Source organism: Uloborus diversus, chromosome 9 (genome assembly GCF_026930045.1).
Source record: "Uloborus diversus isolate 005 chromosome 9, Udiv.v.3.1, whole genome shotgun sequence".
NCBI classification, from domain to species: Eukaryota; Metazoa; Arthropoda; class Arachnida; order Araneae; family Uloboridae; genus Uloborus; species Uloborus diversus.
The window spans coordinates 79,823,719-79,840,380 of NC_072739.1; the positions used below are offsets into that span (position 1 = coordinate 79,823,719).

Here is a 16,662-nt window from a genome sequence, read left to right on the forward strand (position 1 = left end):
CTATTTGTTCAATACAGTGTGATAGTATAGACTTAAGAGTCAATTTAAAAAATTCAACTATTTATTTGAAAAAAAAAAAGAAGTACAAACAGTAAATTTGACATATTAATAAGGTTTCTTTCAACACATCATATCCATACTAGTCATTCTTTAAAAAACGTAATGGCCTCTTTTGTTAAAATTTTTTATTATTTGATGTTCTTCAATGAAATCCATGTCGTCTACATCAAGGAAAATAAAAAACATCCCCCTTCTCGGATTGTTTTTTAAATATTTCATCTCATAATATTTCCTACCTACAGCCATATATTTGCCAATAAATTCTTTCTTGCTTGTTTCCTCTAAGTATAATACTTATACCCAGGCACTTGTGGTTAAACTTTGCTTCAGGGGCGTAGCTAAGGGGGGGGGGGACAAACCCTCCCCCCCCCCAAAAAAAAACATTAGTCTCAAAAAAAAAGAGTAAAAGAAGAGGGAAGAGAAAGAAAAAAAGAAGAAAAAGAAAAAAAATCACTACGACTTTTTTCTGTGTAACAAAGGTCAAAAATTCACTTCGCTCCCCCCCCCCCCCCAAATGCTATTGAAAATCTGCTCCATGAGTGACCCTCAAGTATAAAGATGCTGCGACAATTTTTTGATAATTGAGTGTCAGAAAAGGGAATTGGAGCAAAGGCTGGCAGATGACATTGATGGGAACCCTAAGAGGTTTTTTGCTTACGCTAATTCTGGGAAAGCTCGAAACAGTCAAATTGGGCCTTTGGTTGATGAGTATGGAAATTTAATCCAAAACGATAGGGATATTGCAAATGTTCTGAATAACTTTTTTTCCAGTGTGTTTAACGATAACTGTATCTCAACAGTTGACACTAACAAGACACAAGCTATTATACAGCTTGAGGATTTTGTATTTTCCAGGGAGGAGGTTTTATTTCATTTGAAAAAGATTAAAGCAACTAAAGCTCCGGGACCAGATAATATTTATCCAAAAATTTTAGTTGAATGTGCAGAGGAATTAGTGGATGTTATTTTGAATATTTTCAATGCTTCTTATAACTCGGGGACGGTGCCAGAGGACTGGAAGCTGGCTAACATAACGCCCCTCTTCAAGAAGGGGTCTAAAGGTCTTGCTGGGAATTATAGACCTGTAAGTTTGACTTCGGTGATTTGTAAGACTTTCGAAACTTTGATCAAAATTAAGATCATGATGTTCTTAGAGACTAATAGTCTGTTGACTAGTTTGCAGTATGGTTTCAGGAAAGGTAAATCCTGTACTACTAATTTATTGCATTTCTACGACAAGGTTACCTCAGCTTTAGATAACAAAAAATGTGTGGATGTTGTTTATATTGACTTTCAAAAAGCTTTTGACAAGGTACCGCATGTTGCTCTTCTCAGCAAGTTAGCTGACATTGGAATAGGAGGAAAAACTTTACTTTGGGTTAGAAATTGGCTTACTGGTAGGAAGCAAAGAGTAGTTGTGAGAGGAAATCATTCTAATTGGAGTGATGTTTTAAGTGGGGTTCCTCAGGGATCAGTTTTATGGCCTCTTTTGTTTATTATATTTATGAATGACATCAATGAAAATATTTCTGGAAGCATGAATTGTTTTGCTGACGATGTAAAAGTTATGGGGATTGTTGAAAATGAAGAACAAGTAAAACAGCTGCAAGAGGATTTAGATCATATTACTAAGTGGGCAGATAAATGGGGTATGGCAGTTAATGTAGGGAAATGTCAAGTGCTACACTTAGGTCATGGAAATAAGCGTGTGAGATATCATTTACAGGGTTCAGTCATAAATCAGGCTGAAAATGTTATGGATCTGGGTGTCTTTATAAATCAGGACTTCAAGTTTAGTCAACAGTGCAGTACTGCTAGTAACAAAGCCAACAAAATGCTTGGGTTCATCAAGAGATCTATTTCAAACAAATCTAAGAAAGTTCTTCTGCCTTTATATAGGAGTTTAGTAAGACCTCATTTGGAGTATGCTGTTCAGTTTTGGTCGCCTTATCTGAAGAAAGATATTTTCGTATTGGAAAGGGTTCAAAGAAGGGTAACTAAATTAGTAAGGGGACTCTCAGATTTAGATTATGATACCAGACTTAATAGGCTTAACATGTATAGCCTGGAGCAAAGGAGAGTCAGAGGGGACATGATTCAGTTATTTAAATTTATCACAATGAAAGATGTAAATGGATTAAATTTTTGCGGGGAAAGCAGGACAAGGGGTCATTGTTTTAAGCTATTTAAATCTCAGGCTAACTTGGAAATCAGGAAAAACTACTACTTTAGCAGGGTCGTGGGCACTTGGAATAGCTTACCGGAAGAGGCGGTAATGAGCAAGGGAGTGGCTAGCTTTAAGAGGGCCATTGATCTTCATTGGGGACTAATTAATTGACTAGGACCAGCCTAGCTGGGCCCAGAGCCTGTTGTTGGTCGTCACATTTGTATTTGTATTTGTATTTGTAAATTTGACACTTCGCTTTAGAAATGAGATTGTTTGTTAAATCCATGTATAGGCAGCCTTTCTTTGTCATAGACTCTACAAATTGTTAAATATGTTTAATTTTATGAGCCACACTGTAGGAATATTGCATACAGTCGAATCTGTATATTTCGAATTTCACATTTAAAAAAATCGAGATAAAGAGGTTTTGAATTACGGAGGCTTTAAGAAACGTTTTATAGAAATTTGAAATATGATGGTGAAAATTTGAAATCGATACTAAAGACAATATGGGCTCTTGATTAAAATTTCTCTTTATTAGTTTTGTTAGGTATTTATTCTATTATTACATTATTAAGTGCTTTATTGTGAGTTTAAGGAATCATTTTGACAGTAAAAGAAACTTCAAGCATATCTTTTTCAAGAAAAGTCTTTTATTGCTTTTTGGTTCGATTTTTTTTTTTTTTTTTTTTTTGGATTCATTATTTATCCTCTTGAGGTTAGCAATTGCAACAAATCTAACTTGGCCAGTAGTCTACGATTTTCATTTTTTCATCACTTGAAAAAAACTTATACTTTCTTTTCACTCCTATCATTTCGGTTTTCTAAGAAATCACAATTTTAAGAAAGAGAACAACCAAAGAACAGTACTAATGCAGATAACAGAGCGAAATGGCTTTTAACTTGAATGACCTTTAATGTTTATCTTAACATGCCAAACCTGTGAATTTCACCCCTTAACTCTTCTTCCAAGAAAGTGCGTGAAACGACTGTCCTTTGGTTAATCTTCCTGGAAAGCCTATTCGTGGAACGCAATTACTGCCTCCTCAGCTCTTGAAGACAATTCCTCTGTTTCTGAGTTGAAGAAAATGTTTTTGTTTGCTGCTTTGAAGATCATTGGGCTTCAAATCCGAAAATGATAGCATAACCGGAATTCGAGACGATAGAGGTTTTTGTTGGTCTGGTCTCGTGTGTGTCATAGGTCATAGTCAAAACTACCTTTGCTAACCAGAGTATCCATTGCAATCACATTGATTCTTCAGCCAGTATTTACTGCGTATTCTTTTGGAAACGTACAGTCTGTTTAAAGTAGTACATTCTAAGTGAAAGTTGTTGCATAATGAAACGAACAAGACCGATAACAAGCTTTTTTCAACTCAAAGAAAAAAATTAAAATGACGAAAAGGATTGCTCTAAAAAGAGAAAGTAACGTCGTCAGAAGAAAACGAAGTATAGTCTGCAAAGCAGCTTTAGTCCTATCGGACCCTTCTGAAGGTAATTTTATTTTAATTCAAAAGAAAAACTGCATAGCATTACATGAATAAATTTCTTAAAAACGAGATGAATCTAGATTATTTCTATTAGCTTGGTTCGGATTAAAAAGTAGAAAATAAAAAAGACTTCTGTTTATAATATCCGAAAATTGTTGTTGCTCTCTCAAATAGATATTTATGTAAATTCTAAAGAAGCTAATAAAATAAAAAATAAATATCTTTATAGATATACCTTTATAAATGTAATATCTTTATAGTCTGACCACTGATGAGATTGAAAGTCAAATATCCAGTTTACAGGCGGAAATGGAAGTATCTATTAGCTTTCAGGGATGCCAACTTTTGTAGATGTGTGTTAGCCTCTAAATTAAGCAGTCACACTGGAATGAACGGAACACGCTCATCAGATATTTGATTTCCCCCTGATTTGGATAGACTGGTTTTGACAAGACGTTGCTAGAAAATTTCACTTTAAATTAAATGGAGGGAAAAGAAAAAAATGTTGAATTTTCCATAACATTAAACAAATAAAAAATTCTTTGCTTTTGTTTTGTTTGACACAAGTATCAGAATTGGGACACCCCATATCCATCCCCCATATCCCATCCCCAATATATATATATATATATATATATATAAAAGAAGAAACCCCCCCCCCCCCGAAAGTCGGATCTAGCTACGCCTCTGCTTTTCTTCATAAGCAAATTTTTAGCAGTTTCTATTCCAGATACTTCCTCTGAATGGAAATTTTCTTTTTCCTCTATTTTTTTTACTTTCTTGTTTTTTAATTCATCATGTTTTTCACTTTCAACAAACTCATAGCCTTTCTAAAACATCTAGGTCAATACTTCCTGTATTTGCCAGCTTTTTAAGTTGTTGTTTGAAATAACTCATGCAGGTAGTTGTCAAATCTGAAGCTCTTGTTGAAATTGCTGATAGTATTGCACTTTTCCAATCTTTATAAGGTGACGAAATCGTGCTTTGTGACGTATACTTTTCGAATTAAAATGAGGATGTGTTCCTAGAATTTAAAGGTACATTAGAGAAATTGGTAGCATTCGATTGCAATCAAATACAAATGTAATGACCAGCAACAGGCTGGGCCCAGCTAGTCTGGTCCAGCATATTCTGAGGAAATTGTTATTTTGAGTGCAAGTGCACACTAGAAAAACACTAGAATAAGTATACCTCTGGCTTATTTTTATTTGTTATGATGGAGCAAAGTTTATTTCATAATCATCGCATATTTTTGTGTTTCAATCATTTTAAATTAACCCCAAATGAATTAACATTCATTTAAAGGAAAACATGCTGTTTCTTTTAAAACAACTTACTGGAATGATAAGCCAAACCATATACTCATTTTCAAAATATAAGATTAAAAATTTAAAAAAAAAAATCTTTTTTTTTTCTTCCATGTAAGTCGACGCAGCAACAAAAATGTCCAACTGAAGGTATTATGACATTGTAATAAAAATTCCTCAAAGATCAGGAGCTGGAGATAGTAGTTTAAGCAGACAACATGCGGCTCTAATTTATCTACTTTAATTTAAAGTGTTAGCACTCACTAAAAAATAATCTATTGAAAAAAATATATTTTGTAAAATAGAATTCAGAACAGCCAAATATAATGTTCAACTCAAAAAAATGCATTTAATTTAAAATAATTTGTTTTCTAAGCTACATTTTTTGACTATCCATTTTACCCCACCTGACCCAATACACCTTAAGTTATCTTTTTCAATATTGGTGCATCTTATGGCACTGAAACAGATTTAATATTTTCAAAAGACTCTTAAATCCCACAATTTACCACCTCTAAAATTAAATTGAATTTTTAGTTGAATTCTTAGCTATGTTTTGCATATGCAAGCACTGGTACACAATCTAAATTATCATATACTTTTATTATTTTTAGCATTGAAGCAGTGAATCTTATCCCGCTGAAACAAATATTCATACTTTTAAAAAAAAGTTTGAATTTCGAAATTTGCCGCCTACCCTAGGACCCGGGCCAACTCATGGCAAACTAAGTTAGAACTCATGAGTAACTTTTGAAAAAAAAAAATATCTTTTTGTCGCGCTTGATCTCTTAAAGGATTGCAGAAGTTTTAAAATTAAATTTTATCAAAGTTATTTCAAAAAGAGGAAGAAACTCATACTTAAGAGGGAAACCGGGAAAGAGCTTAAAAAAGAGCTAGATAAGTATAAATAAACAAAAAAGATATTTGCAGATAGCATTTCCTTGCTCGGAGAAAGGAATTGTTATTTCAATGAGCATAAGAAGTATGAAAATAACAATGCCATGATAATCATTATCAAAAACCACAAAAGTTTAGAAAATTTCACATCACAAGAAAAAACGTAATACTTATTAACATTTACCTCGCCTTTGGCGGCTAAATCTTTTTTTAATTTGTTAATTGCTTTCTTTTCGGTTTTTAATGCTGTTTTCTCAGCACCTTTACCTTTCTTCTTATCCTTCTTACCCATTTAGCGAAAGACTGTCTCGATTTTAACAAACAAAACACATGGACAGATTTGTTTACCTTACGATACAGAGCACGAAGATTCAAACAGAAGTTGTACTTCGTTTAACGACGCGCTGGCAATGGTTACGTTCGCACAGAGCTACCGGTCGACCGCGGTAAACCAGTGACTAACATATTGAGAACGGAAAGTAAATATAGGTAGCGCTATAAATTGGATAAAAACAAAACCAGGTTGTCTGCTACAATCATTACTTTTGTTTTTAGTGATATTCTTGCCATGTTTTCTTATTTAGTGCTTAGTTTGTGAGGATGTGGTTATTCTTCACGAAATAGGAAGATTGGGCGCCATCGAGTGAACGCCGTCGAATGGGCGCCGGGAACATTGGGCGCCAAGCACTTTGGTTTCCGGGAACATTGGGCGCCGAGCACTTTGGCTGTCGGGAACATTGAGCGCCGAACACTTTGAGTACCGGGAACTTTGAGCGCCGAGCACTTTGGGCGCCGGAAACATTTTGCGTCAAGCATTTTGAGCGCCGGAGCACTTTGGGCGCTGGGAACATTGGGCGCCGGGCATTTTGGGTGCCGGGAAAATTGGGTGCCGGACATATTGGGCGCCTGGAACATTGGGCACCGAGCATTTGAGGGGGCGAGCACATTGGGCCCAATGTTTCCGGCACCCAATCTGCCAGGCGCCCAATGTTCCCGGGGCCCAAAGTGCTCAGCGCCCATGTCCCCGGCACTTAAAGTTCTCAGGGCCCAATTGATGGTGCTCAACCGACGGCGTCCAATCTTCCTAAACCGTATTTTTCAAGCATCTGTTACTCATAAAACTGTAGACTTATTGGACATACCTTTTACCATTACTAATTTGAACTTTTCTCTATTATCTACTATCTTCCATTTGTCACGGTTGGTATTTATTTCTACACTGGAAGGTTGCATATTATTATTTACACTGATTAATCTAATTGTTTTCGTGCCAATAAATACCAAGTTTCCTATAAAAATGTAGCTAGAATATACTTGTATCATAGCAGATCGTAGTAATTTAGCAATATATCGTCACCTCAGAGCAACAGCAAGACATCTAATCCCAGGAATAACACTAAGATATCCTACTGTTGCTCTAAGGCGACGATATACTACTGAGGGTCAGTTTCCCAAGTGATTTATGTTGCAAAATATTTTCTTATCTCACATTATCACACTTAGATGAGTAGGATGTTTCCGTCGGATGTAGCCATCGTTTCCTACGAAATGGGAAGATTGAGCGCCGTTAATTGGGAGCAGAGCATTTTTGGTGCCGGGAACATTGGGCCCAATGTACTCGGCGCCAGGGCCGTCCCAAAGGGGGTGGCGAGCGGGGCAATCGCCCCGGGCGCCACGAAATGAGGGGACGCCGCAAGGCACCCCTCATTGCAATGATTCTCTATTTTGCACCCCTCATTGCAAAATAGAGAATCATTGAAATGATTCTCTATTTTGTCCTATCGCACGAAAATATTCCTGTCTCTCAGTCTCCAAAACATTCGTTTCCTTTGTATCATTGAAACAGATACAATTTCTGAGAATATAACTGTTTAGAATCAAACAAAATGCACTTCTCATTTTTCTAGTTCGCACCAAATTTGCCCCTGCATGCAGTACGTAACCAGAATTTTTTTTTAAGGGGGCACATTGAAAAAAGAATATATATATATTGATCAGATAGGAAAAGAGGTCAAAAGGTGTCCGGTCAAATTTTGAAACTTTTAGTTTTAAAAATGCAATTTTAGCCTTAAAACGCGATTATAGGCCGTGTTTATTGACGTTATGGTAAGAGAGGGAGCTCAGAGACTGTTTCCGATCGATTATTTTTTTAAATAGATTAAAACCAATTCCTGCAAGTTTTCGAAATTGAAGTTTCAAAAACACAACTTTTGACAAACTATGAAGATTTTATGAATAGTAGGATCTGGAGCATTTCCCATTAAAATTTTTCAAAACTCTGGTTCAAAAAATTTCAGTAGTGTTTTACTTTCAGGGCTCAGGGGCTATCCCACTTAAATTTTTTGAATGTCGTTTGAAAAACGCACTGCTTGTGATATTAAAGAAAGTCGGCATAGGGACCCTTACACGAATAATTTCTTAAACCCAAGTTTTAAAAGCAATTTGTAAGGCCATATTATGTAATATTAGAGCAGTGATTTTTCGAAATTACAGCTCCAAAAATGCAATTCTGAGTGATTTTCAGTGTTGTTGAGTATTTGTGGGCTTCTCTCTAAAATAGAGAAAAAAGTTTGTCTGTAGAAAATTTTCGAAATTAAAGTCTTAAAACACAATTGACTATCGCATAAAAAAGCCGGCTGTTTTTTTTTTTTTTTTTTTTTTTGAGCAATCACGATTGCTTATTGCTTTCATGTGACTGTTTTGATGTGCTATCATTTTATTTTCCCGCTAGCACCCTCTGCAGCACCACCGTCGACCGGCTCCTCACGATGCTGCTCCTGTCGCGAAAACCGTCTCCAGGTTGCGTCCATATCCTACACACACACACGCATACATACACAACTACATGCACACACACACAAACACATACACACATACACAAACACATACACACAACTACCCACACATTCATGCCTGCACACAGACACATACACACATGCCTACACACACATACACATACCCCCTACACACAAACACACATACCCTCCACACACAAACACACACTTCTACATACACACACTCGTGATTGCGAAAAACATAATTTGAATTCAAAATGACAAAATTCAAATTATTTTTTTATTATATATATTTTTTTTGAGCAATCACGATTGCTTATTGTTCTTACTTGACCGTTTTTGAGGTCCGTGCCTTTTTCAGCTTGAACCAGGGACACCAGCACCACCGGCCTCCTGCAGGCGCGGCTCCGAGCACTGCCTCCTGGAATCTGTTTCTCCTGGTCGATGGCGTCCATGCCCTACACACACGCGTGCTCATACACCCACACGCATACACACACACACGCATACACACACACGCATACACACATACACACACGCCTACACACACACGCATACACACACACACACACACGCATACACATACATACACACACTCATACACACACGCTTACGTGCATACACACAGGTCTACGCACACACACAAGCCTACACATGCATGCACACGCGCCTACGCATACATGCCTGCACACTGACACACAACTATACACACGTAACCGCCCAGGAGGAGGAGTAGGCTTGGAGGGACAGGAGCTGTTTCTAGAAACAATAGCCCCCAATGAGTAGGGCCCTGTCGCAATTTGCTATTGCGAAAGACATAATTTGAATTCAAAATTTCAGAATTCACGTTAATTTTTTAAATACTGATGCGGAAAATTTCTCTCGCGGTGTGAAAGTGTTGGTATGGTGGTAATGTTTTTTGAGTTTGAGTCATTTGTTACTTTGCTCGGCTTTTTTGCTGCTTTCTCTTACCTTGTTTCTGCTTTTTCGCGTGGTTCTATTATGCGTGACTGTTTTCTTTTTTGGGGGGGGGGGAGGGGGGTTGGAGGGGAGGTGTAAGAATGTCGTCAAAACGGAAATATGGCCTTGAGGGTCATGGAGGAAAATGTCAAAGAGAAAGTCACCAAGATAAACGAATTTGTATAGGAGAGAAATATGTCTAGTATAGATAAAATCCAAACCGCATTATTAAATGGTGCAAATAAAATTAAGTTAGTTATATTCGATATTAGTAAAGATATTCCGAGAAATAAGGGGATGGATTTTCACAGGGAAATAGGAAAACTAGTCACGAAGGAAGACGACATATATTTTACCAGGAACATCATAGTAACGACGGGCAACCCGGAAACAACAAAAAAGGTCAGTGAGGATAAAACTTTCCTTAATATTGACATTTTTACTAGACTACTAGAAGGTGCGACATATACAAAATATATAATAAGAAATGTCGATGAAGATCTTACAGTTAGTTTCATTGCTAACAATCTCTAAAAAAGGGGTATGATTACTTCACAATAGTAATTCGGATCAAAATAAAAGGGATCTGAAACTCCTATTCCAGCTGTCGTAGTGAAAGAGCTGGGTATTACGAATAGGGAAGAAGTAAAATTTGGATCAGTCAACTTTAATAAATGTATTGAGAAATCATTAATATGTAAAACATGCATAAACATTGGGCATCCAGCCAAGTATTGCAAAGGGATGGTCAACTGTGCTGACTGCGGTTTAGAGCGTGAATGTTGCAGTAAATTAAAAAAAATTGTTTTAGATGCCAGCATGGGCAAGGGACACTCATATGCAAAATTTTAAGGCGGGGCTCAGATATTTTCCCCATAGTTTAGCAGGATATTTCCCCATGAAAACAGATTTCGGTACAGATTAGAGCTATTAAAATTTGACATTTTTAATAACTTATCCATTCGGTTTAGGAAGATTGGGCGCCGCCGATCGGGCGCCATCAACTGGGGACCGGGAGTATTGGGGCCGAGCATATTGGATGCCAGGAACATTGGGTGCGGGGAACATTAAGAGCCGAGCATATTGGGCGCCGGGAACATTGGGCGCTGAGAATATTGGGTGCCGGGAACATTTGGCGCTGGGAAAGTTGGACGCCGTCGATTGGACGCACAGTTTTTGGACATTGAAAACGCTGAACAGCGCCCACAACCTGAACGCCCAATATTCCCTGCCCCCAACCGACAGCGCTCAATCTGCGGGGCCCAATCTTCCCATTTCGTTATTAATTAAAGGCTGGAAAAGGGATGTTTTCACATTTTTACAAAGGAAAAAGTACTAAAAGCAATAAGGAAATTCAAATTCCTAAGGGGGAGGAGGCATGAGCCCTCACTTGCCCTTCTATATGGGCGTCCATGTGCCAGGATAATCACAGTGCAGAAGATACTGGAAAATAAGGAGAATGACGGAAAAAAAAGCATTTATGCAAACATAGTTAGCAAGGGAAAAAAAGAAGATGAAAACAAATACATAACTAATAGTAATTTTAAACTAGTATGTTGTGACCATCACGAAACTTTCTTCTATATTTTTCTTTTTTTTTTCTGATCCCTCCCCATGCTTGACGAGGAAGCAATATTCCCAACAAAAACAAAATTACACATGCAAAAATTGGACGACCATCCCAATGTCTGAATTATTGCAAAAGCAAAGCAAAGAGCGAAAATTGAAAGTTATTTTAAAAGCCTTGCTTGGATTAATTACAAATATTTGATTTGTTAATAAACATAAGATGGCAACAGTTAAAATTTTTAAATCATTGAGATAATATTTCCGATCATGTCTCATTCAATGCAATAAAGTTATATATGAGGAAAAAATCAAGAGTTTTTTTTTGGCAAGACCTAAAAGCTAGAAGCAACCACAAAGCTTGGTTTATAAACCGTGATTTTGTCCCTTCAGCACCAAGAGCAGAGTCAGTGGCTTTGTTTCGACTTTTAACTGGCCATGACTGTTTACCAAAACATCTTTACCGCTTAAGGATTGTGAAGAGTCCCAATTGTCCCCTTTGCAATTCAAACGAAGAAATGGACATTCGTCACCTGCACACTTGCACCCAGCTTTCCAGACGTAGCCTGTGTGACCGTTATTGGGAAGCAAGAGAGCGTATCGGCAGCTAAATATTTCACCCTATTGTTTCTGTATTTTTCCTTGTTCTGTGTATTGTGTTTGTTTTTGCTATTTTGTTCTTTGTAACATTTTCTTCCTGCCAGCCATTGGAAATAAAAAAAAAAAAAAAAAAAAAAAAAATATTTCCGATCATTTCCATACAATTAAAATCACGAGAAATACGCAGACGACAATCTATTACGATTTATCTTTCTTATTGTTGCATTAATAAAGCTATTTTTATTGAAAAAAAAAAAAAAATCAACACCTCTTGGAGCGATTGGCGTCAAAATTGAACCAAAGCCTGTTTACATATGGATTCACATATATTCCAAATTTCAACCAGAACGTACGTTACTTCTTGAGATAGGGCACTCACAATGGAAAAAAAGAGCAGGCGATTGCGCTACCCCCTTTTTAGCCGTTGACACCAAAATAAAATCAGCTCTTATACCCAGTAAGGGCTACTTGCCGATAAATTTTTCTTTCATTCCGTTCATTATTTCTTGAGATACAGCAGTCACAATTGACGACAAAAAACGTTCTACAGCTCAACTGCCGTTTGAGTTATTGACACCAAAATTGAATCAGCACCTGTTCCTGTTAATGGCAACATATAGACCAAATTTTGTTTGATTCCGCCCGTTACTTCCTGAGGAATAGCAAGCACGCGTAACTCAAAAAACGTCCCATTGCTCCACCCCCCTTGGAGAAATTCGCGCCAAAAACCAATGGGCACAAGTTCACATAGGGGCACATACGTGTACCAAATTTCGTTCGATTGCATGCGGTATTTTTTGCTGTAGAGCGGCCACAAAAAAACTGGTTACACACAGACGTGACACACACACACACGGACACACATACACACACACACATATACACAGACAGCCAGACATTTTCCAAAAATAGTCGAAATGGACTCAGCACACCTCAAAACGTTCGAATCCGTCAAAATTCGAAATTCGAAAATTTGCACGAATCCAATATACTTTCTTCTATATATTAGATATAGAAGAAAGTAAAAAGAGCTGAAGGAAAGATAAAAAGAAATCACATATCTGAAACAAGGGATTAAAAAAATCAAAGAGGAGCTACAAACCATTAAATACAGTGCAAATAGCAATGCTGTTTTAAAGAATGAAAGTGGGGTGCCCATCTAGGTGGGGGGGGGGAGGGGGTCATGGCGCAGACTGCGTCATTAAAATGTAAGGAGAGGGGGTGTTTTGAGGGGTATTTTCACTTTTTTTTATGGGAGGGAAAGTCTTTGCGATATGTGGGGGGGGGGGGGGAGTGCCTTTGCTCTTAGGGGGATGGGCACCCTCTAGTCTGATATTGCTGAAATTGCCATGATAAGCCAGTACAGAGCTTTAATGGGAAGTAAAAGTAATGATATTTTTCTCCCAAGTGCGGAAAATAATCTGTTGGACTCTGAAATTTTGGAGGGATTTCCTTTTGATGGGGACCCAATGGATGGAGAGGGTGTAATTAACAACCCTGTTTAAGGGGTTGTTTCTTTTCTGCTTTTGTTGTTTTCATGGACTGTTTTGTGTTAACGTAGAACTGCCGCTGTTTGACAAAGAATTTCATTTATTTGAAGAACTTAATTTCTTGGGTCACCTTCTATAATTTGCGTCCATGAGACTTGGAGGGGCATTCCGGTCATTAGCGGTTATGATAGCTTTTCTAAAGAAAGAGCATCCCTGAGTAAAAGGGGGGGGGGATGGCCTTTGTATTTTCGCGAGAAGCAATATATCAGCCTGTGAGGTCATGGATCATGTTGTAAATTCTAACTTAGAAATGAATAGTGTTAAAGTTTTATTTAGCAAAAATAAACGTTCACTGATAAAGACTTAAATAATCTAAAGAAAATTCACAAGGGAAGTAATCAGATTTTTACTGGGGACTTTTAACGCTAGAAATACAATAACAAAAGGGACGTGAAAATCTTTTCCAGTTCAAATAAATTCTTTGATTGGATTCAAGACAATAACATTTGTGTAATTAATAAAAACATCCCTACACGAATAAACAAACCAAAACAGTAAAGCATGGCCTTATCTATCACAGGAAAAAGTCAAAACATAGTGGGAGGGCGAGATGGGAAGATTGGGTGCCGCTAACCGTCGATTGGACGCCGGGAACATTTGGCGCCGAGCACTTTGGGCACGGAGCGTTTTGGGCGACGGGAACATTGGGCGCCGGACATATTAGGTGCCAGGAACTTGGGCCCAATGTTCCCGGCCACCCCAAGTGCTAGGCGCCCAATGTTCCCGACGCCCAAAATGCTCGATGCCCTTGTTCCCGGCGCCAAATCGACGGCGCCCACTCTTCTTAAACCGGTGGGAGAGGGGGGGGGGGACTTTTTTGTGCCACCAACAGAAAAGTTGTCCTTGCTACAAAAGTGACCCCATACCTGAAATAGCTTAGGGCAACGTTTAGTCTAAACTCGCCGCCTTGAGTGCAACCAATGTTGCAAAGAAAAAAAAAAGAAACAACCTGTCCCCCCCCCCGCTCCAAAACTCAGATCTAAATCCGCCTATATGCGTATAGGTTGTTTAACTTAAGACTTACAACTATGAAGAGGGCTAGAAAAAGTGAGAAATAAAAAGAAAAAGTTTTCCATCTGTCAGTGAGGCAAAAGTGAAATACTTTCGACGGGCGTCTTTTGTAAATTTTTAAGAAGTGTTTATAATCCGCAAAAATGTATTCTTCACCAGAGAATCGGAATTCCATCTGCAGCGGTTTAGGAAGATTGGGCGCCGAGCATTTCAAGCGCCGAGCACATTAGTCCCAATGTTCCCCACACACAATACGCACGGCGCCCAAAATGCTCGGCGCCCAATCTTCCTAGACCGCATGGAGAAATAATTCATTTCTCTGTTTCTCCTTTACTTTTTCTTCATCCATCTCATCCTTCATGATCCGTACAAGAAACCGTAGCATTATAGTTTCTGTTTTGTTATTCATGGCGTTCATGGCAACGATCAAGAACAAAAATAATGGCGTGTTGTAGAAGTGGGAGTAATGTATGCGGTTATTTTGAGGTAAAACTTTAATAATTCATTTATAAAGGATGTGGATTCCCACAAAAAATAAAAAATTGGGAGTATGTAAGTACATCTCATGATTCTTGCTATTCAAATCATTGTTCGTAAACGTATTCTTTTAATCGCTACAAACTAGTTAGCTTGTCTTGCTATTTGACAGGTCTCTGTTTATTTTCGAAGAAGTTTAATTTTTGTCCATAGTTTTGCAGTTTAACTTATTTGACAGTCCCATTTTTTTGTCATTTGTCATTGAACTCTTGAAGTTATGTTGTCTGAAGTATAATATCTGTGATTAGTTTTTGAAATTATGTTTACAATATTTGATTATTTTTCAATGCATATTTTCTGTCACTCAGACTAGTAAATGTTTAAGTTTCTAATGCTGTTAATGAACTTGAAATGTTAACTAACTGTTTATTCGTCTAAAATAGATCGTTAACTTGAAAGATATTTTGAAAATTATAAATTTGTTCAGAGATGAAATAAGTAGAAAGTTTTGCTGTTTGATTATTATAATTTCCATGGGGTCATTTCGTTTCTCGCTTTGTCAGGATAAATTTATCAGTTGAAAATCGCTGTACAAATAATCAGGTCGTGTTCTTATGATGATTTTGCATTGTTCTTGAGAATACTAAAACAGTTTAGTTTTATTAATTCAAATTTATATTAAATTTTAGGTATATATAATTATGATGGTAACACAAAATATGGCCTACCTCTTGAAATTGGTGAGACAGTTCAAATTTTGGAAGAATCTGGTGGTATGTTATTTTATTAAACATTATTTTATGTTGGTTTATCCCTCATGTGAAAAAATATAAAGTAATTTCTTTTTTCAGGGTGGTTTCGAGGCTTTTCGATTCGGAACAAGACTTTGAAGGTAAATATTGAATAGGGAAGTTTTCGATTTTTCAATTTTATTTTTATATGATAGAGTAACATGTATGAACATCATAGGTGAAAAAATTTTTGCGATACGATAAGTAGTTTTTTTTAAATTAATTTTTAAAGTTCAAACGCCTGTGACGTCAGATGGCATAGGAAGTGACGTCATGCGCCTTCCGGTAGGGGAGAAACCGAAGATCACGCATTCTACTTCAAAGACGAAACGTAAAAGGCTTATCTCCTCGCATTTAACTCCTCGCGTTTCTGGAACATTAAACCTCTCATCCTCTCGGAAATATTCGAATATCCTCATTGATGTTACATGAGGAAGATTATTTAGATTGTGCTTTAACTAATCCGGTCTCCATTGTGTGTTCAAAAGGATTATTGAATTTTTAAAAAATAAAAATATCAACGCGCTCAAAATGTTCCTAGCGAAAACAAGGGATCTTCGGCAGAAGGCTGCCCATTCGCGCCCTGTGACGTAGGCTAGTGACGTTTCAGAAGCGCGCACTTTTGCGCGTGGATTTTTAAAAATTCATTAAAAATCAACCACGGTGTTTTAAAATTCGGCGATGGTGAATTTTTTAGTTTTGAGAGTCAATTAACAATATCTAATAGCCAAAATATGAACATTTAATAGGTTGCAACTTCCCTATTATAATATAATACCAGACATGTTCAAGTGTGTAAACCTTTTTTTTTGGTTAGAATTAATTGATTTTGAAGGATAAACTGCATGATGTGACATTATAAGAATTATACATAGTGTAATAAGAAAGTGTGTTGGAAATAAAATATGTATGATGAAATTTTCTATGTAAAAGTATTGAAATGTTTCTTTTTTTGCTCTATTTTATAAAACTAAAATGTAACTATTGTGTC

The 16,662-nt window shown here is 37.1% G+C and overlaps 2 protein-coding genes across 2 annotated transcripts in view; one reads left to right on the forward strand and one right to left on the reverse strand.

Moving 5' to 3' along the window:
- The window catches only part of LOC129229629 (kelch domain-containing protein 4-like), a 30,708-nt gene extending 24,450 nt beyond the window's left edge, over nt 1-6,258 (reverse strand). Inside the window, exon 1 of the mRNA XM_054863983.1 lies at nt 6,106-6,258. Within this exon, the coding sequence (XP_054719958.1) occupies nt 6,106-6,213 (108 nt within the window). The 5' untranslated portion in view covers nt 6,214-6,258. The remainder of the gene's footprint in view (nt 1-6,105) is intronic.
- An 8,631-nt stretch (nt 6,259-14,889) lies between these two features.
- LOC129230754 (dedicator of cytokinesis protein 3-like) overlaps nt 14,890-16,662 on the forward strand; it is an 84,726-nt gene continuing 82,953 nt past the window's right edge. The window contains exons 1-3 of the mRNA XM_054865189.1: nt 14,890-14,955; nt 15,570-15,653; nt 15,732-15,772. Coding sequence (XP_054721164.1) covers nt 14,919-14,955; nt 15,570-15,653; nt 15,732-15,772 — 162 coding nt within the window. The 5' untranslated portion in view covers nt 14,890-14,918. The remainder of the gene's footprint in view (nt 14,956-15,569; nt 15,654-15,731; nt 15,773-16,662) is intronic.